Here is a 21,003-nt window from a genome sequence, read left to right on the forward strand (position 1 = left end):
TACTGTCTCCTAAGTTACAGTCCCTGTTGTAGGTACTGGGATAGAAGAACTAAAACAAATTTCTGCCCTCATGGAGTTTTAATTCTAACAGGAATTGGAAAAGGATATGGTATATAAGAAAATAATAGAGAGTGTTAAGTAATAAAGGATTATGGTGGAAAATGGAGAGGGTGTAAAGAGGATTGGGAATTCTGGGATAAAGGTTCACAATTTTACTATTTTTTAAAATTTTATTTTTCAAGTTATAGTTTACATACAATTATTTTATATTAGTTTCAGGTATACAGTATAGTGGTTAGACCATCATATACTTTACAAAGTGCTCCGCTTGATATTCCCAACACCCACCTGGCACCATACATAGTTATTAAAATATTGTTGACTATGTTCTCTATGCTGTACTGTATATCCCCATGAATATTTTAACTACCAGTTTGTCTTCTTAATCCTTCCACTTTTTTCACCCAGTCACCCAACCTCTCTCCCTTCTGGCATCTGTCAGTCTATTCTCTGTATCTATGAGTCTATTTCAATTTTGTTCGTTCTTTAGATTCCACATGTAAGTAAAATCATACAGTATTTATCTTTCTCTGTTTAACTCATTTCACTTAGCATAATTCCCTCTAGATCCATTCATGAAGTTGCAAATTCTAAGATTTCATTCTTTTTTATGGCTGAGAAATATTCTATTGTGTATATGTACCAACTTTTTTATCCACTCACCTATTTTGGGCTGCTTCCATATCTTGGCTATTGTAAATAATGCAGCAGTAAACATAGGGGTATATATGTTCTTTCAAATTAGTGTTTTGGATTTCTTTGGGTATACACCCAGAAGTAGAATCACTGGGTCATAAGGCAGTTCCATTTTTAATTTTTTGAGGAAACTTTATACTGTTTTTATAGTGACTGCACCAATCTGCATTCCCACCAACAGTGCACTAGGGTTCCATTTTCTCCACGTTCTCTCTATTGTTTGTTGTTTGTTGATTTATTGATGATAGCTGTTCTGACAGATGTGAGGTGATAACTCACTGTGGTTTAATATGCATTTCTCTGATGATTAGTGATGTTGAGCATCTTTTCATATGTCTACTGGCCATCTGTATGTCGTCTTAGAAGAAGTGTCTATTCAGATCCTCTGCCCATTTTTAAATTGGATTGTTGCGTTTTTGATGTTATATGAGTGCTTCATAAATTTTGAATATTAACCCCTTTTGAGATGTATAATTGTTGAATATGTTCCTCCCCTTCAGTAGATTGTCTTTTTGTTTTGTTGATGGTTTTCTTTATGCAAAAACTTTAGTTTGATGTAGTCCTCATTTTTTTTCTTTTGTTTCCCTTGCCTTTCCCTTTCTAAGAGTGTTATGACTTAAAATCTTTAAGTCTTTAATCCATTTTAAGTTTATTCTTGTATATGATGTAAGAAAGTGGTGAGGTTTCTTTCTTCCTTCCTTCCTTTTTTTTTTTTTTTTTTGGAAATGTGTACAATTTTCCCAACACCATTTATTCAATAGGCTGTCTTTACCCCATTATATGTCTTAGCCTCCTTTGTCAAATATTAATCACCCATCTATGTATGGGTTTATTTCTGGGCTCTCTGTTCTGTTTCATTGATCTATGTGTCTGTGTTTATGCCATTGCCATACTGTTTTGATTACTATAGCTTTATAGTATAGTTTGATATCAGGTAGCATGATACCTGCAACTTTGCTCTTCTTAAGTTTGCTGTGGCTATTCAAGTTTTTTTTTTGTGGTTCTATAAACATTTTTGGAATATTCTAGTTCTGTGAACATGCCATTGGTATTTTGATAGGAATCGTGTTGAATCTATAGATTGCTTTGGGTAATACAGACATTTTATTGATGTTAATTCTTCCTATTCATGACCCTGCTGTATGCTTCAGTTTATTTTTCTCTTCTTCAGTTTCTCTCTTTAGTATCTTATAATTTTCCAAGTATAGGCTTTTACATCCTTGGTTAAATTTATTTCTAGGTATTTTTAATGCAGTTATAAGTGGGATTGTTTCTTAGGTCTTCATTTTCATAGTTTATTTTTGGTTTATAAAAATGCAGCTGATTTCTAAATATTTTGTTTTCTGCTACTTTACTGAATTCATTTATCAGTTCTAATTTTTTGTGTGTGGAATCTTTAGGTTTCTTTATATACATTATGTCACTTGCAAATAATGACAGTTAATACTTCTTCCTTTCCAATTTAGACGTCTTTTATTTCTTCTTCTTTGTTTGCTATGGCTAGGATTTACAGTACTATTTAAAATAGTAGTGGTGAAAGTGGATATCCCTGTCTTGTTCCTGATGTTAAGGGAAACGTTTTCAGTTTTTTCCCATTGAGTATAATGGTAGTCGTGGATTTGTCATACAAGGTCTAACCATAAGGATTCAAGCCATGTAATATGAAAAATAGAGACATTTATGGAAAAAGATACAAGAAACTTTGTACATAGGACAATGACACGTCAGTCCACTTGGGACCTCAGGTTGGGTACATTGAGACCTCACACAGTTCTCCCAATTGCCATCATCTGCCCTGTCCTGTTTCCCTAAATCTCATCAGCGGTCTGAAATCTCTTCCCTTTCAAAGGTGATTTTAGTTTTGGGAAGAGCCAGAAGTTGCAGGGCACCAAATCTGGGCTGTAGGGGGGCCAAGTTACCAGGGCGATTTGATGTTTTGCCAAAAAAATCTGCATGAGACATGATGCCTGAGCGGGCGCATTGTTGTGATGAAGCTGCCAATCACTGGTTGTGTATGGCTGCATCCTTCTGAATTACCTGAATAGTTTCTGCAGAGGAATGTTTAAGCTTAACACATAATTTGAGACAGATTCGTTTCTCTACTCTCTCAGTCATTTTGAATGTGATAGCCACATAGTACACATGCTCACTCAATAGCATCTACTGTGACAAGTACAGTGAAGCCATCATTGTTAATGCATGCGCATTCCAGTCTACTCTCCTTGGCTGCCAGGTTACGTTGATGTCACACAAACTGTTCTTGTTTCATTAACAATGGCTGGACTTTTTCTGGACAGAACTTGTATATTGCCTTTATCATATTGAGGTACATTCCCTCTATTCCCACTTTGTCTGGCATTTTTATTATAAAAGGGTGCTGGTTTTTATCAAATGCTTTTTCTTCATCTATTGATATAATCATATGATTTTTATCCTTCATTTTGTTTATGTGATGTATCACATTAATTGATTTTCAGGTATTGTATCAACCTTGCATCCCAGGAATAAATCTCACTTGATCATGGTGTATTATTTTTTTTTATGTGTTGCTGGATTCAGTTTGCTGATATTTTGTTGAGGATTTTTGCATCTGTGTTCACCAGGGATATCGGCCTATAATTTTCTTTCTTTGTAGTGTCTTAATCTGGTTTTGGAATCAATAATGCTGGCCTCATAAGATGGCTTGAGAGTCTTCCCTCCTCCTGAATTTTTAAGAAGTATTTAAGAGGATAGGTACTAGTTCTTTGAATGTTTAGTAAAATTCACCTGTGAAGCCATCTGCCCAGAACTTTGGTTTGTTGAGAGTTTCCCCTGCCCCCATTCAATACGTGGCTTTTATTGCATCTTTAAAATACTGTAGATAAACCCGAGGAATCTTTCAGCATCTTGCTTTTTCTATAGCTAGACCACTTAGATTGTATTCATCAGCCTGTTGAACTGTTCCTTTTTCAAAAGTAGATACCATTCATTAAATTATCTAATATTCTTGTTTTTAACTATTGTGGCTTGCTGAATCAAAGCACCTGGATTTTATACAAGTTTGATGTGGTTTTATTGAAGAATTAACTCTTCTTTCTGGGCTTGAGACAGTGAACAAACACCACCTGCCTTCCTCCAAACCCTGCAGATGTTACTTTGTTTATGAAATTTCTGATCTCAACAAGAGAACCATTTTCCTGAATTACTATGTTGATGGGGAAGTGAGCATACATGGACCTCATCTTGTAATGGAGGCCCATTGTATCACCCTTGTTCATGCTCTGTACATGACTGCAGATAGTGCCATGGTGGCCAGTTTCTTTCTATTTCCCCACCAGTTGTCAACCTGGAGCTTCCTTTTTCCTTTCCAAGGAGAGTGAGTCCTACATTGATGTGATTGAAATTCCTCCACAGGGTGCTTCTTGGGCCTTCACGAAAACTGTATGCCCCTTTAAAGGGATGTTGGCATGTTCTGGAATGTTGACAGTCTGATTGCTAGAATGGTCTTTATCCTTGCAGTGGATGTAGCAGAGAGAGTGTTGGGAGTTTTTTGATAACGACTTTGATTTCATTGGTTTAATTGGTCTGTTCAGATTTTCTGATCTCTCTTTATTCATTCTTTGGGAGTGTGTATGTTTCTAGGAATTTATCTGTTACTTCTGGATTGTCCAATGTGTTGGCATATAATTTTTTGTAGTATTTTCTTATATTCCTTTTTATTTCTGTAGTGTCAGTTACTTCTTTTTCATTTAAAAAATTTTTTTCTTTAAAACAGTATTGTATTTATTTTTAGAGAGGGGAAGGAAGGGAGAAAGAGAGGGTGAGAAACATCAGTGTGTGGCTGCATCTCACATGCCCCCTACTGGGGACCTGGCCTGCAACCCAGGCATATGCCCTACACTGGGGATTGAACTGGCGACCCCTTAGTTCACAGGCCAACAGTGCTCAATCCAGAGCCACACCAGCTAGGGCTCATTTTTTATTTTATTTATTTGTGGCCTCTCTTTTTCTTGATGGGCCTAGTAAACAGTTTATCAATCTTATTTATCTTTTTAAAGAACCAGCTTTTGGTTTCATTGATTTGTTTTTGTTTGTTTGTGTGTGTGTGTGTATATGTGTGTATGTTTTAGATTCTATTTCATTTATTTTTCACTCTGATCTTAATTATTTTCCTCCTTCTACTTCGGGCTTTTTTTGTTTGTCCTTTTTCTTATTGCTTTAGGTATAAGTTTAGATTGTTAATATGAGATTTTCCTTGTTTCATGAGAGAAGCCTGTAATGCTATGAATTTCCCTCTTAGGACTGTTTTTGCTGTATCCCATAGATTATGGGTTGTCACTTTCTCATTTTCATTTGTCTCAAGGTACCTTTTGATTTCTTTCTTGATCTCATTGTTAACCCATTCATTGTTTAGTAACATGTTATTTAGCATCATGTGTTTTTGTGTTTTTCAGTTTGTTTTTTCTGTAATTGATTTCTAGTTTCCTACTATGAGGGTTGGAGAAGATGCTTGAAATGATTCCAACCTTTTTAAATTTCCTGAGTCTTGTTTTACAGCTTAATGTGTGGTCTGTCCTGGAAAATGTTCTATGTGCACTTGAAAAAAACGTGTATTCTGCCATTTTAGGGTGTAATGCCCTGAAAATACCAATTAAATTCATTTGGTCTAATGAGTCATTGTTTCCTTACTGATTTTTTTTTTCTTTTGGTCCAGAAGATCTGTCCGTTGATGGTAATGGAGTGTTAAAGTCCCCTAAATGACTGTCTTACTGTTGATCTCTCCCTTTATGTCCATCAATATTTGCTTTATAAATTTAGGTGCTTGTATGTTGGGTGTATGGATTTTTATAAGGGTTATTTGGAACTCCTATGTTGGTGCATGAGTTTTTAGAAGGTTTATTTCCTCTTACTGGGTTTTTCAAAAATAATTATGTAATGACCATCTATGTCTCTTGCTATATAGCCTTTGTTTTAAAGTCTATTTGTCTCATACAAGTATTGCTTCTCCAGCTTTTTTGTTTGTTTTCACTTGCATGAAATATATTTTTCTATCCCTTTACTTTTGGTCTGTGTGTGTCTTTTGTTCAGAGGTGACTCTCTTGTAGATAGCATATATGAATTTTGTTTTCTTGGAAAACTGTTTCTTACTCAGTTTTAAATGATAGCCTTGCTGAGTACAGTAGCCTTGTTTGTAGGTCCTTGCTTCACATCACTTTGAATATTTTGTGCCATTCCTCTGGCCTACAGTGTTTCTGTGGAAAAATCAGCTGACAGACTTATGGGAGTTCCTTTGTATTTAACTAATGATTTTCTCTTGATACTTTTAAGATTATCTCTTTATCTTTAACCTTTGCCATTTTAATTTTGAAGTGTCTTGGCTTGGGCCTCTTTGGGTTCATCTTGTTTGGGACTCTCTTTTTTGGACTTACAAACTTTTTTCTAACTAGGTTAGGATAGTTTTCAGTCATTATTTCTTCAAATAGTTTTTCAATTCCTTGCACTTTCTCTTTTCCTTCTGGTACTCCTGTAGTGTGTATGTTGTTAAGCTTGATGGTCCTGGACAATTCTCAGTTTTTTTCTGGTTTTTTGTTTGTTTGTTTTAGCAGTAGTCACGTCTTGGATGAACCTCATTGGTTGTGATACTGCCACTGTTTAAAGCTCAATTTGTTTTTCTTTATTGTGCTGTTCTTGGGTGTTTTCTACTACCTTGTCCTTCAAGTCACTGATTTGGCCCTCTGCTTTATCTCATCTGCAATTGATTCATTTTAGTGTATTCTTCATTTCAGACATTGCAGTCTTCATTTCTGACTGGTTCTTTTATTGTTTCTCTGTTCTTTTTTATGCTACTATCTTTTTAAGTTCTGAATTCATCCATTTTCTCCTTAAGTTCATTGAGTATCATTATAACCATTGTTTTGAACTCGGTATCTGATAGCTTGCTTGCCTCTGTTGTATTTAGTTCTTTCTGTGGGGATTTCTCCTGTTCTTTCATTTGGGGCATGTTTCTTTGTCTCTCCATTTTGTCAGCCTCTCTGTGTTTCTTTCTCTGTGTGTTAGTTTGATCTGCTATGTCTGCTTTATAGAGTGTCTCATGAGGCTCAGTTGTGCCGTCTCCCTAATCACCCGATCTAGGTGTTCCAGGAAGTCCCTTGTGTAGGTTATGTGAGCCCTCCTGTTGTAGTTTAGTCTTGATTGCTGTTGGCCTATTTGTGGGTGGTGTTGGCTCTCAGGCTGGCTAGCTATGAGGACTGACCCTCATCACTGTCAGAGCTTCTGTGCGGATGCTGACTCCATGAAGTAGAATTCACCCCCGCAGGATCTGGTGCCAGCAAAGATCTGCTTTTTAGTGTGCCACTTTTGGAGCTATTTGGGTTGTGCTCTGGTGTGGTCTGAAGTCCACCACTGTGTGTGTGTGTTGGTTCTGGGGCCTTTGGGGACGGACTCTGGTGCAAATCAATGTCAGATGCTGCCTATAACCAGCCTTGGGTTACCTGTCTGGAACTACGAAGCGATCCCCAGAATTTATCTGCCTCTGCTGGGTCTGGGTGTATGTGGGAGGGGCCAAGCTGCTACCAAAGCCTCCTTCCACCTTCTCCGGGCTTGTGGCCAGATTAGCAAGTGTCTCAAGGAACCCCGAGGTCCACCTCTGACTGCTAGCTGCCTGTTAGGCTGTTATTGGAAAAGCCTGTTGCGGTGCATGAGTGACATGAGATTGGTTCTTAGTGAGTGGTGTTCATCTATGATAGAGATTTAAACCTGGTGCCAGTGCTGGGTCTGAGGTCACTCAGCAAGTCTTAGGGTATGCCAAAGCCAGCCCTCTACCTGGGACCCATGTACTTTTCTGGTGGGGCAGGGTCTCAGGGAGTCATTGGGATGAGGCCTGCAGAGTTCACCAGGCTAAAACCGACCAAGATTTGGTGGTGCGGAGTGGGAGCTCTACATAAGAACGGAGGGGTGTCTCAGGCACACAGGGAAAAATGGCCCTCCCCTGCAGCCCCATGTCTCAGTGTCTTTCCATGTGATTGGCACTGTTGAAGCCTTCCTAAAACTCGCGGAGAGCTCCTCAATAAAGTCTGCACCACAGGCCCAGCCTGGAGTCTGCAAAAGACTGAGAGCAATCATGGCCCGGCAGGGCCTCCAGGGGTCAGCAGGAAGGGGCCTCTCCCCAGGCTGATGTTGAATGGAGGGGAGGAATTGACCATGGACGGCATGGGAGAGGGACCCAGCACAGGGATGCTTGCTGCTGTCACTTCAGCCCTACCCCTCTAGCCATGCCACTTAATTTCTCCCTTTATGACTCTGGTCCACCCCGAGCAGTTGTTCCTCAGTAGAGCCCAGGGTGATTCCTGTGACTGATCTTCTGTGCACTGACCCATCCCGCTTCATACAGGGCAGGTGGAATCCCTACTGTTTTTAACAGCCAGTCAGAGAAAGACAAATACCGTATGCTCCACTTGTATGTTCAATCTAATGAACAAAATAAACTGAGGAACAAAATAGAAACAGAGGCATAGATATATGGAACAGTTTGGACACTGTCAGAGAGGAGGGGAGAGAGGGTTACTGCATGAAAGAAGGTGAAGGGATTAGCCAAAGAACATATATGCATGACCCATAGATACAACAGGTTGGTGGTGGCCAGGAAGTAGGGGGAGAGGGGGCTGGGAGGAGTGGAGTGAAAGGGGAGAAGAGGGGTATATCTGTAACATTGTCAACAATAAAAATTAAAATAAAAATACAGATGTAAATAAATGCCCACACAGACACATTTTTAATTTTAATGGGTAGCCAACATTTGTAAATCGGAAAATTTCACCCACGAAAGGATTTTGGGTTTTTTTCCTTAGAGAATTGAAGTCTGGAGGAGCACTAGGTCTGTATTTCTTGGTAGAGGAAAATTGTGGGTTTGGCCTTTTTAATGGACTGTTGTTTGCTTAGTATCGCCACCACTGTTTAACAGCACCTGGCCTTCTGCACTAATTTTTGGTATCATTTTGGCACTAGGTGTTTGTATTTGTGACTTTTATGCTATGCTAACTAGGAAATTTGCTCACCATTTCTGATAGGCCGCTTTTGTAATCTTATATCAAGAGTTTTTAAAGTTGAGCTAATGTTCTACATATCTTTGTTGGCCAGATTGGACTTCATTCTTGTTAGCCATGGCAATGATTTGGGGATTAAATCTTCTAAACTCTGTTTGCCATAACCCTTTACAAAACAATATCAGTACACCATAGCTTAATTGTGATAACTGCCCTTTGGCATTTGTTAGGAACTGGATCATTTGTAATCTAGTAGTAATTTCTTATAATGAAACAGCCTGATAATTACAAATTAATGTTTGAAGTTAAACATAGATTCCTTTATCATTAATATAGTATAGCAATTACTACTGTTAACATATCATATAGTAATTATTTACTAATATAGTATTATAATTTCACATAATTTGCCCTTGAAGCTTATAACCAGGTCCCCCAAAAATTTTGGGTTTGAAACTTGCTAGATGAAATGCCACTGACACATTTGACTAGAATTTTGAATATAATAGTTTCTGTTAACTGGAGGAAACCAGTTTTTTAAAAATGTAAGAAGTTAGCCCTGACCAGCGTGGCTCAGTTGGTTGAGCGTCGTCTTGAAAAATTGAAAGGTTCCCAATTCGATGTACATGCCTGGGTTGCAGGCCCACTCCCAGTTGGGGCACGTGGGAGAGGCAACCAATTGATGTTTCTCTCACATGTCAATATTTCTCTCCCTTTGTTTCTCTCTCCCTTCCCCTTTCTCCAAAAATAAATAACCAAAACATTTTTTTTAAATGTAGGAAGTTAAACATGTCTTTTGATGGGAGATGTAAGACTGCATAATTGGCAATAAGGGTTAGGAGGAAACCCTTTGTGTATTTATAAAGGGATATTTTTGTATACTCCTACTGAAGAAGAAAAAAAAAGACATTAATTTCCAATTAAATTTACAATTTTCCAAGAGGATTCCTTGATAATCTAATCATTGTTTAAAACTGTTTGGTAAATTGTATCACTTTAGGTAGAGGAAGCTAAACAAGAATTACAGGAAGTTGTGGAATTCTTGAAAAATCCACAAAAATTTACTGTGCTTGGAGGCAAACTTCCAAAAGGTAAGATATCTTTCTTTTGTCAGACTTGATATCAAAAAATAGTGTAATATATTACTAACTCAATTTTTATCAGATTTAACTGATTAAAGTTTAGAGTTCTTAATTGCTATTTTATAAATAAGTGCTTATTCTGAACATACTGGTCTATATCTTTTTTGGGGATAATTTTAAATGTTATTATTTCAAACTTGAAATGAATTTGCAAGAATAGGCCAGAGAACTTTATACTCAACCAAAACTCAGCAATTTTAAATATTTTGTCCTATTTGCTCATTTACTTTCTTTACATGTTTTTTTAAACAGTTGAGGGATAGTTATAAATATCATATCATGCATGCTCCTTTACTCCTAAATATCTCATTGTACATTTCCTATAAATAGGGATATTTTCTTTGTACAACTCCAGTACAGTTACTAAAATAAGGAAATTTAGCATTAATCCAAAACTTACAAATCCACAATCATATTCAAATTTCAGTATTTGTCCCAGTAATACCCTCTGTAGTTTGGTTCCCTCATTCCCACTCTCACCCCAGGTTCAGGACCCAATCCAGGTTCACATATAACATTTAGATTTTTCTTTAATCCGAAAAAATTTCTCAGTCTTTTTTTGTAGGGGTGTGGATGTTTTATGATCTTAAAAATAGTGTAGAGTACACATAAATTTGTAGCATGTCCTCAGTTTGGTTTTGTCTGGTATTTTCTCACAGGTACTCAATATGATTTTTAATTACTGTGTGACATTGTGATTTATAATAGTTTCAGTCACTGTTTTGAACACAGAGCTCCTAAAACTCATGGAATTTCGTAGTGAAGAGAGCAGTGAAAATGTGTTTTGTTGTAATAATGAGGTAAATTTTGGAACACACCTGAGGATGAGGGCAGGTTGCCAGGAGAACCTACCCTGTGCTTAGAATGTTGGAACATTTAGTACTAACCACCCACCCATTTCCCCACCCCTGGGGAGTAGAGGGGGCTGTATGTTGAATCAATGTCCAGTGTCCAATATCAATCATGTCCATGTAATGAATCAATAAAAACACAGAAGGATGGAGTTTGTTTGCCCTAACATCTGGCTGTTCTTTAGTTAAGAGTATTGTAATAAACCAGTAATCTACTAAGTAAATGTTTCTCAGAGTTCTGTGAGCTGCTCTAGCAAATTAATCATACCCAAGGAGGGAGACATTGGAACTTCTAACCAGCTTGTTGGTCAGAAGCACAGGAAACAACCTAGTCTTGCTGCTGAGATATCAAGTGGGGAGGGGAGACTGAGTTCTTAACCTATGGGATCTAATGCTGTTTCTAGATAGGTAGTGTCAGAATTGAGTTGAATTGTAGGATATCCATCTGATGTTAGAATTGCTTGTTGGTGTGAAGGAAAAACCCACATACTGGAATTGGGTACAGAATTGTAATGAATTTCAATGAATTGTAATGAATTATGGTGGCCTTCTATATGATTGTACTATACTTTAACCATTTATATTGAACTTTTAAATGTTTCTAATCTTTTACTATTGAAATTAGCACTGTGATGATCATCTTAACATCTTAAGGCTTTGTTCACATGCTTAATTATTTCCTTAGGACAAATTCAAGATTTATTAATTTGTCACTTATAGATTATTGTAGATTCCAATGCTGGAAATGGAGACCAGGAATTAAAGGGCACTCCTATTTTTAAGGCTTGTTTTTTATCCTCTGTACTATCTCTACTGAGAATGTTCAATTGTATATAAAAATAATACGCACAAATCTTTGCTAATTTAGGATTCATTTATTAAGTCAGTACTGTAATGTCATAGGAAGCATATTTAAAACCACAAAATAATTACATTTTTATTTCTGGTCACAAGGAATATTTTATAAATTTGTGGGAAAGTCCTCAGGTACTAAGATAATAATCTATAGAAATTGATAGATGATGATTTAAACCAGTTAGGAGCCATAATAACATGAAAATACAAGAATAGTCTATTTTTTAAAAATGCTCACCCTAGGATATGTTTATTGATTTTAGAAATAGAGGAAGAGGGGAGAGAGAGAAATACTGATCCAAGAGAAACATCAGTTGGTTGTCTCCTGCACGTAACCCCTACTGGGGATTGAACCTACAACCTTTTGGTATACAGAACGATGCTGCAACCAACGGACCACCTGGCCTGGGCTAGGGATAATCTCAAGGGTATTTTGAGCTGTACTTAAAATGAGCTTCTTAATGTTAAAATACATCATTAATACAGGGTTTTTTGCCATTTTAACTGTAGTCTGAAAAATGAAAAATTATCTAAACCAGGGAATTCTATTCTAACCTATGAAAAACTTGTTATGACAATTTTTGAACATGTGGAAAAGCCAGAAAGAAAGTTGTAGACATTAAGTACTTTGCATCCAAATACTTTGTTATGCATCACCCAAGATTAAGGACATTGTCCTAAATAAACAATAATTTATCCTACCAAATAATATTAGACCCTATTTTCTTTTAAAAAATATTTCATTGTTTATTCTATTAAAGTTGTCCCATTTTATTTTCTTAATATCATGCACACTTCAGTATTTTTCAAATTTTTACCAGATGTTTCTGGAACTTTTTAAAATGTGTTTTTCATGGAAGAATATCAGTTTAAGGTTTGTGCATTACATTTGTTGTCCAGTCTCTTAAACTCTTTTTATGTGAATTTTATCTTGTTTAGTGATGTTTATTATTCCTTTCTTTGAAGATTCGTTCTCCTTTATGTCTGATATGTAGACAGTACTTAGATGATACAGGAAAACGAGTTATGGAGAAGATCCTGAAGTGAATCATTAGTAGAGACAAATATGTTTCTTTATGTTTTAGATTGTTGGGCATTGATGTGCCTTTAACCTCCAAATTATAAAAATTAAAACTTTGATGTTCACATTTATATCAGGATTTGTTTTTGTTTCTTTTTTCTTTAATTTGAGTCATTCTTACATACTATTTTTTTCCTTTCAGGAATTCTTTTAGTTGGACCACCAGGAACAGGAAAGACACTTCTTGCCCGGGCTGTGGCTGGAGAAGCTGATGTTCCTTTTTACTATGCTTCTGGATCAGAATTTGATGAGATGTTTGTGGGTGTGGGAGCCAGCCGCATAAGAAATCTTTTTAGTATGTTTTCATGTATCTTTTATACAATACTAACATTTTTTTAATTTCAGGGAAAGAGGGTTTCTTTCTTTCTTTTTAGATTTTTTTTGTTTATTTTTAGAGAGAGGAGAAGGGTGGGGGAGAGAGAGGGCCAGAAACATTGGTGTGTGAGAGAAACATTGATGGGTTGTGTTTTGTACAACCCCAACTGGGAACCTTCTGGTAACCCAGGCATGTGCCCCAACGGGGTGAACTTTCAGTTTTCAGGACAATGCCCAACCCCCGGCCACACCAGTCAGGACAGGACAGGGTTTCTTTCTTTTTTAAAAAAAAAAAGATTTTATTTTTTTATTTTTAGAGAGAGGAGAAGAGAGGGAGAGAAACATCAATGTGTGGTTACCTCTCTCACGCCCCCTACCAAGGACCTCGCCCACAACCCAGGCATGTGCCCTGACTGGCAATCGAACCAACAACCCTTTGGTTCACAGGCTGACACTCACTCCACTGAGCCACACCAGCCAGGGCAGAAGAGGGTTTCTTACCCTTTGTTTGCTACTTAAGATTGATAGTGAGCTGAAATAGCTATTGTGGACTACTGTTTTCAGGTAATTTCATGTGTGAGATAAAACAGAACTGTACTTTTTTCACAAATACAGTCGGAATAGCTAGTGGTAGTGTTAGATGTGGTTGGGTACTGTGGAAAAGCTATTTTTTTTTTAATTCAATTCATCATTTCTGTATTATGTATTTAACCTCTGATGGCTGTGTATGGTTTCTACAACTAGGAATAAAGAGTGAAAGAATACTCATTTTTATTATATATCATTCTTTATGGAATACTTTTCTTCTGAGGCTACCATTCTTTAATCAGTAAAAAAAAAAAAAAACCCCACAAAACCTCTTTTTGTGTGTGTATTTTCTCCCTAATGAATATCTTTTGACAATCTTACAGGTTTTTAATATTACATGATTTTGTTCAGAAAGTGTTGATTTCATTAAACTTATTTGAATCTTCTCTGTTTTCCTAGGGGAAGCAAAAGCAAATGCTCCTTGTGTTATATTTATTGATGAATTAGATTCTGTTGGTGGGAAGCGAATTGAATCTCCAATGCATCCATATTCAAGGCAGACAATAAATCAACTTCTTGCTGAGATGGATGGGTAATTGACTCTTCCTGCCTTTCCAGTATGGCGATATATTTGGTAACATTCAAGAGAGGAAAAATGTTATGTTTATAGGCAACAGAGTAGTCCCTCATGCAAGAAGTCAAGACAAGCTATTCTCAGGATTGTATTGTTTTTAATTCTAATGGGGTAATTAATGTACCAACTCCGTTTAATTGGTGATATCTACACATTTTTAACATTTATTGTATTGTGACAGGAAGGCAGCGATTCCTGCTGAGACTAGTAGCCTATTTGGAGATGTGAAGGGAGAGTATGCTGGTCCCTGCCCACTTTGTACCAGACTGGAGTGCTGAGATACATTAAGAGCTTGCATCAGCATTCATAATATACAAAGCAAGAGCTGAGGTTGCTTTGAAAGAAGCAAAAACGTTTGTTGTATATATATTAGACATTTTGGAACTAAATAGGAAGTCTAGGAGCAAATAATTTGAATAGATAAACTTGAAAATAATTTTTCAAAAATTAGAAGCCCAGGCTTTTTTGTGTCAGGTCATTTCTTCCTAAGTAGAACAAATATTTTGCAGGTATATAATTACAGATGATTTGGTAATTTATTATTAGCAGTTTTATTGATGTACAGTGGCCTAACATTTGTTCCTTTTAAAAATAGAGATATCATTTGGGGCATAAAAAATACTAGTCCATTTTCTTTGCTGTTAACATTAGTGTTAAACAGTTTTGTGTTGAACATTTGTGTGTGTGTGCTGTTTTAATTTTTAATGAAAAGGTACTTTTTTTAAAATAGTTTCAAACCCAATGAAGGAGTTATCATCATAGGAGCCACAAACTTCCCAGAGGCATTAGATAAGTAAGTATTATAAGAAGATTTGGGGGAAGTACTGACACATGCTGGAACATGGATGAACTTTGAAAACATGCTAAGAGAAGGAATCCCATCACAAAACATCACATGTGATACGGTCCCATTTATATGAAATGTCCAGTATACATAAGTCCACAGCAGTAGAAAGTCGATAGATTAGGGGTTGCCAGAGACTGGGGAGATTGAGGAATGAGTGCCAGTGGACATGGGGTTTCTTTTTGAGGGGGGATGAAAATATTCTACAATTAGATTGTAGTGACGGTGTACAGTTCTAAACATATTAAAACCTCCTGGATAGTGCATTTTATTTATTTTTCAAATTACGAGAAAATGTTTATTTAGAAAGTCAGACACAGAAAAAGTGAGCCAGCTGGGCTGCATGGTCTCAGGAAACAAGTTAACAGAGGCAAGAGAAGGGCCCTTGGAGCTCAGGAAAAAGAAAAGCAGAGAGAACGTGCCTGGGGGAAGGGAGGAGGGAAGACACTGGCGTGCTCAAAAGAGAGAGAGGGCATATGGATTTTCACTTTACATTGGTGACATGTTAATTATGTCCCATGAAACCTACTAAAATAACCTCTGACAACCTACATACCACACAAACGTTTTTGTGGAGAGCATTTTAAAAATAAAAAGTACTGTAGTTTTAATTTTTGTTGATGTTTTATAGAAGTTAATCATATTTTTATTTCATCTAATGGTTTGTCTTTGCCTGAGACTCTAGATTAACATTCTCCTGTTACAGAAGTTAAGATGGGTATGTGGCTCTCAGAATAGATGTGTAGAATTATTGGTTCCCTGCCTGACTTGCACTGTGTAGAATTATTGGTTCCCTGCCTGACTTGCACACTTTTGTTTCTGAAGGTTGTGTACTATCTAGATGCACACATAATATGTATACAACGGTATACATTTATGTATACTGTTGTTCTGCCTTCTGGTTATTGAAGCTTATCTGAGCCATTTTCACAAGGAACTATCTGATACTTACATTCAAAACTGCTTCTAACCTGTGGTTGCATTGTCTTTCCATCCTCTCCTTAGAGTGGTAGTCCTGTTTAACTTGACCTCAGCATAGACAACCTATGAATTTTCATTTGTTTTATATTCTTCCTTTAGCGCCTTAATTCGTCCTGGTCGATTTGACATGCAGGTTACAGTTCCAAGGCCAGATGTGAAAGGCCGAACAGAAATTTTGAAATGGTATCTCAATAAAATAAAGTTTGATCAGTGTAAGTCCAATTCCATGATACCAACACTGTTATCTTCATAAAATGGTAATATGTCAATCTGCCTTGTTTGTGCTTGTTACTTGATCAATGTCTTAAAAGACCAGTTCCTTTATTTCTTTTTTCTTCCATTTATATAGCCTCAAAAAGTCCATTTCATAAATAATGTATAACCAGGAGATTTTATCATTTTGAATCCTGCTTCTAATGAAAGTTTTCTTTTGAGTATCCACATGGATAATACTTAAGATGGTTTTTAAGGTGAATGTAAAATACGAAATGATAGAAAAAAGTGTCTATATTATGAGCACAGTGCCTCATGATATAATCACTTTGGTGCCAAAGGAGGGGAAAGCCACCTATAAAAACACAAGGGAAGGAAACACCCTAGGCCAACCTGAATAATAAAATATAGCTATTAAAGTTGTAGTATTTTCAAAGATAATCAGAATCATGTGATAAAACCAAGTATGTTTCCCATAGTAAAGGGTGCTTTCATGTCCAAAGTATTCCAACATGAAACTTAGAAAACAAATTGTTGTTTATCAGTATACTTTTTGGATTTGTCATTAGGCCTGTAAAGATATAGGTCATTTAAAAAAAAAAAAAAGATATAGGTCATAATTAACGATTTAAAAATTGTCCAATAAGTCTACATTTCTTTATTTTTCACACAGTTATTTAAACTTAAGAACTTTTGTGATTGTCCCAATGGCAATTGTAATGGCATACTTCATAGCAATTTTGGCTTTTTTCCCTTAGAATTTAGTAAAGTAAGTTTATTTTTTAGTTTCATTAAAATAAATATTTTAGCCCTGGCTGGTGTGGCTGAGTGGATTGAGCACTGGCCTGTGAACTGAAAGGTCACTGGTTTGATTCATAGTCAGGCACATGCCTGGGATGTAAGCCAGGTACCCAGTTGGGGGTGTGTGAGAGGCAACTGGTTCATGAACCTCATGCACATTTGTGTTTTCCTTCCCTTTCTCCATCCCTTCCCCTCTCTCTAAAAGTAAATAAATAAAATCTTCAAAAAGAATCAACCAATGAATGCATTAATAAAGTGGAACAACAAGTCAATGTCTCTGTCTCTAAAAATGAATAAAAATATAAATTAAAAAAAGATAAATATTTTAAATTATAGTTCATGATGGCTGTTTTCTTTTTTCTTCGGAAATTTGAGTTCTTTGTGACAGACTTTGTATTAACTGTTTTGCAGTTTTAATATTGTGTTCTTGTATCTGTATAGCTGTTGATCCAGAAATCATAGCTCGAGGTACTGTTGGCTTTTCTGGAGCAGAGTTGGAGAATCTTGTGAACCAAGCTGCGTTAAAGGCAGCTGTTGATGGAAAAGAAATGGTTACCATGAAAGAACTAGAGTTTTCCAAAGATAAAATTCTAATGGGTAGGTTTTCTTTTTTTTCTATCTTACACTATTCAGTATGTTAGAGAATGAATTCATTTTGAGATGTTACGAAAAACAAAGATAGAGGAATGTGAAAATTTTTATTTGAATGTAGCAAAACAATTTGTCCTCTTACAGGCATATGTAGATTTTATAATTGTACTTTTTGGGGGGCATGGGTGTGCATGTTTGTACATTTGTCTGATTGGGCTGATAAAAGACTAGTTAATTTTACCCTTTTAAGTATTTACTTTTTATATTAAATTTTGAATTGACTTCAAAACAAGTTAGTTATGACATTCCTTTTAAATTGAAAGTTTTTTTCTAGAAATAGAATTAAGCTTTCTTTTTTGATACAAGAATTAAGATGATAGTTCTGACAATTTTGGTTTTCAGTTGAAATTGTTGTAGTTTACAACATCTGTCTGGAAAAAGTCCTGCCGTTGTTAATATAATGAGAATAGTTTGCGTGACATCAATGTAACCTGGCAGCCAAGGAGAGTGGACTGGCATGCACATGCATGAGTAATGACAACTTCACTGTACTAGTCAGTGGGGGTGGTAGGCACTGTTAAGTGAGCATGTGTACTGTATGGCCGTCACATTCAAAATGACTGAGCAAGTAGAGCAACGAATCTGACTCAAATTTGCATTAAGCTTGAACATTTCTCTGTGGAAGCTATTTGGATGATTCAGAAGGCCACAGCTATGGGCAACTGGGGACTGGCAGCTTCATCACAACAATGCGCCCGCTCAGGCATCATGTCTCCTGCTGAGTTTTTTGGCAACACATCAAATCACCCTGGTGACTCAGCCCCGCTACAGCCCAGAGTTGGTGCCCTTTGACTTCTGGCTTTTCCCAAAATTAAAATGAGATTCAGGAAAGTAGGACAGGGCAGGTAAGGGTGATTGGGAGAACTGTGTGAGGTCCCAAGGTGCCTACTTTGAAGGGGACTGAGATGTCATTGTCTTATGTATAATGTTTCTTGTATCTTGTACCTTCTTCAATAAATGCCTTTAGACTTGTGGCCAGGATGGTGGTGTAGGTATATATACCTTGCCTCCTTGCACAACCAAAAGTAGGACAGAAAATTTAAAAACAAAAAATAACCAGAACTGCCAGAAAATCCAATTGTATGGGAATCTGACAACTGAGGAAGTAAAGAAGGGACATTCATCCAGACTGGTAGGAGGGGCAAAAACGGGCAGCCCAGCGGAGAGAACTCTTGGCAAGGTGGCGCTGGTGGAGTGGGTGGTCTCACATTTGTGAGCGGATAAACGAATAACTTGGGAGTGAGACCATGCAACCCATGGTTCCATTGTGGGGAAGTAAACCCTTAAAACCTCTGACTGAAAGAAACCTGGGGGGATTGAGGTGGTAGGAGAAATTCCCAGCCTCACAGGAGAGTAAATCAGAGAGACCCACAGGGTCCTAGGACATACACAAAACCTCCCACCTGGAAATTAGCGCCAGAAGGACCCAATTTGCTTGTGGCTAGTGGAGGAAGTGACTGAAAGCCAGCCAAGAGTTGAGCAGGTGGCATGTTTCCTTCTAGGACCCCTCCCCCCCTTCAGGGCCACAACTTAGAGATGTGGGTTGCCCTACCCTGGTGATCTACCCCTTACGACAGACAGGTTCACCCAGACAAAAAAATATGGCCCAAATGAAAGAACAGATGAAAGCTCCAAAAAAATACAACTAAGTGATGAAGGGAAAGCCAACCAATTAGAGGCAGAGTTCAAAACACTGATAATCAGGATTCTCACAAAAATGGTTGCGTATGGTGGCAATATAGAGGAAAAAGTGACGGCTCTGGAAGGTGAAATAAAGGGAATCAACTGTGATGGGAAGGAAACAGGAACTCAAATCAACAGTTTGGAGCGGAAGGAAGAAATAAACAATCAGCCAGAACAGAAAGAAGAAACAATTCAAAAAAAATGAGGGGAGGCTCAGGAACTTCCAGGACAATTTTAAGTGTTCCAACACCAGAATCATAGGGGAGCCAAAGGGAGAAGAGGAAGAGCAAAGAACTGAGAACTTACTTGAAAACATAATGAAAGAGAACTTCCCCAATCTGGAAAAGGAAATAGACTTCCAGGAAGCTCAGAGAGTCCCAAAGAAGTTGGACCCAAGGAAGCAGACACCAAGGCACATCGTAAATACATTATATTACATTAAAGATGAGAGAATCTTAAAAGCAAGAGGAAAGGTGACACTTAACTACAAAGGAGTTCCCAAAAGAATATCAGCTGATTTCTCAAAAGAAACCTTGCAGGCAAGAAGGGGCTGGAAAGAAGTATTCGGAGTCATGAAAAGCAAGGACCTAACTGAACCTAGAAAAACAAAAACAAACTAAGCAAACAACTAGAGTAGGAACAGAATCACAGAAATAGAGATCACATGGCAAGTTAATGGGGGGAGGAGGGGAGAATGGGGGAAAAGGTACAGGGAATAAGAAGCATAAATGGTAACAAAATGGAGAAGCCAAAGAACTTATATGTATGACCCATGGACATGAAACAAGGGGGGAGTGCTGGTGGAAGGGAGGGTTCAGGGCAGAGGGGAATAAAGAGGAGGAAAAGAATGGGACAACTGTAATAGCATAATCAATAAAGTATATTAAGAAAAATAAATGCCTCTCTTTCATAGTGCATGGCTGGTTATTTTCTGGACAGACCTTTTATATGTAGAATTCTTCTCATTTTTAAACTTTTACTTTGCTTAAAGTATTTATTAGTCATATTAAATCATATTCCTTTGAGAACAACTTTGAGGCCAGTTGGTTTTATTCACTTAAATAGACCTCTCTAGTGGAGTGTTTTACCTGATCAAATGTTTGTCGTTAGGTCCTGAACGTAGAAGCGTGGAAATTGATAACAAAAACAAAACTATCACGGCATATCATGAATCTGGTCATGCTATTATTGCATATTACACTAAAGATGCAATGCCCATCAACAAAGCTACAATCATGCCACGAGGGCCAACACTTGGACATGTAAGTATTTTGTAGGTGTTTTTCCTTTCTAATAGCACTTTCCAGAGGTCATGTATGTTATTGCTGATAAAAATCACTTAAAAAGAAAATTGAATTGCTTCCCAAGTTTGTTGATACTTCAATTTTGTGAACCATCTTGAAATTGAGATACTTGTGAGAGTTATCTGTTAAAGAATTTCCTTAATATTTCAAGTACTACACATTTACATTATGAAATCTGATTCTGGAATGACAAAGTATAGTTATTAAGTATATAATTGTTATTTTCCCCCCACAGAAATTATATGCTGGTTCAGTAGTTTTTATATGCTGGTTCAGTAGTTTTTCTAAGATTTTTCTTGTTGAGTACAAATTTTATTTTCATATCTTTCTATTTAGAGATATT

General features: G+C 36.9%; 1 protein-coding gene across 1 annotated transcript in view; it reads left to right on the plus strand.

Moving 5' to 3' along the window:
* The window catches only part of YME1L1 (YME1 like 1 ATPase), a 65,134-nt gene that overhangs the window by 32,676 nt on the left and 11,455 nt on the right, over positions 1-21,003 (plus strand). Inside the window, exons 9-15 of the mRNA XM_024576690.4 lie at positions 9,778-9,868; positions 12,849-13,001; positions 14,009-14,141; positions 14,914-14,976; positions 16,108-16,220; positions 17,464-17,619; positions 20,467-20,618. Coding sequence (XP_024432458.2) covers positions 9,778-9,868; positions 12,849-13,001; positions 14,009-14,141; positions 14,914-14,976; positions 16,108-16,220; positions 17,464-17,619; positions 20,467-20,618 — 861 coding nt within the window. The remainder of the gene's footprint in view (positions 1-9,777; positions 9,869-12,848; positions 13,002-14,008; positions 14,142-14,913; positions 14,977-16,107; positions 16,221-17,463; positions 17,620-20,466; positions 20,619-21,003) is intronic.

The sequence above is a fragment of the Desmodus rotundus genome, chromosome 4 (assembly GCF_022682495.2).
Source record: "Desmodus rotundus isolate HL8 chromosome 4, HLdesRot8A.1, whole genome shotgun sequence".
NCBI classification, from domain to species: domain Eukaryota; kingdom Metazoa; phylum Chordata; class Mammalia; order Chiroptera; family Phyllostomidae; genus Desmodus; species Desmodus rotundus.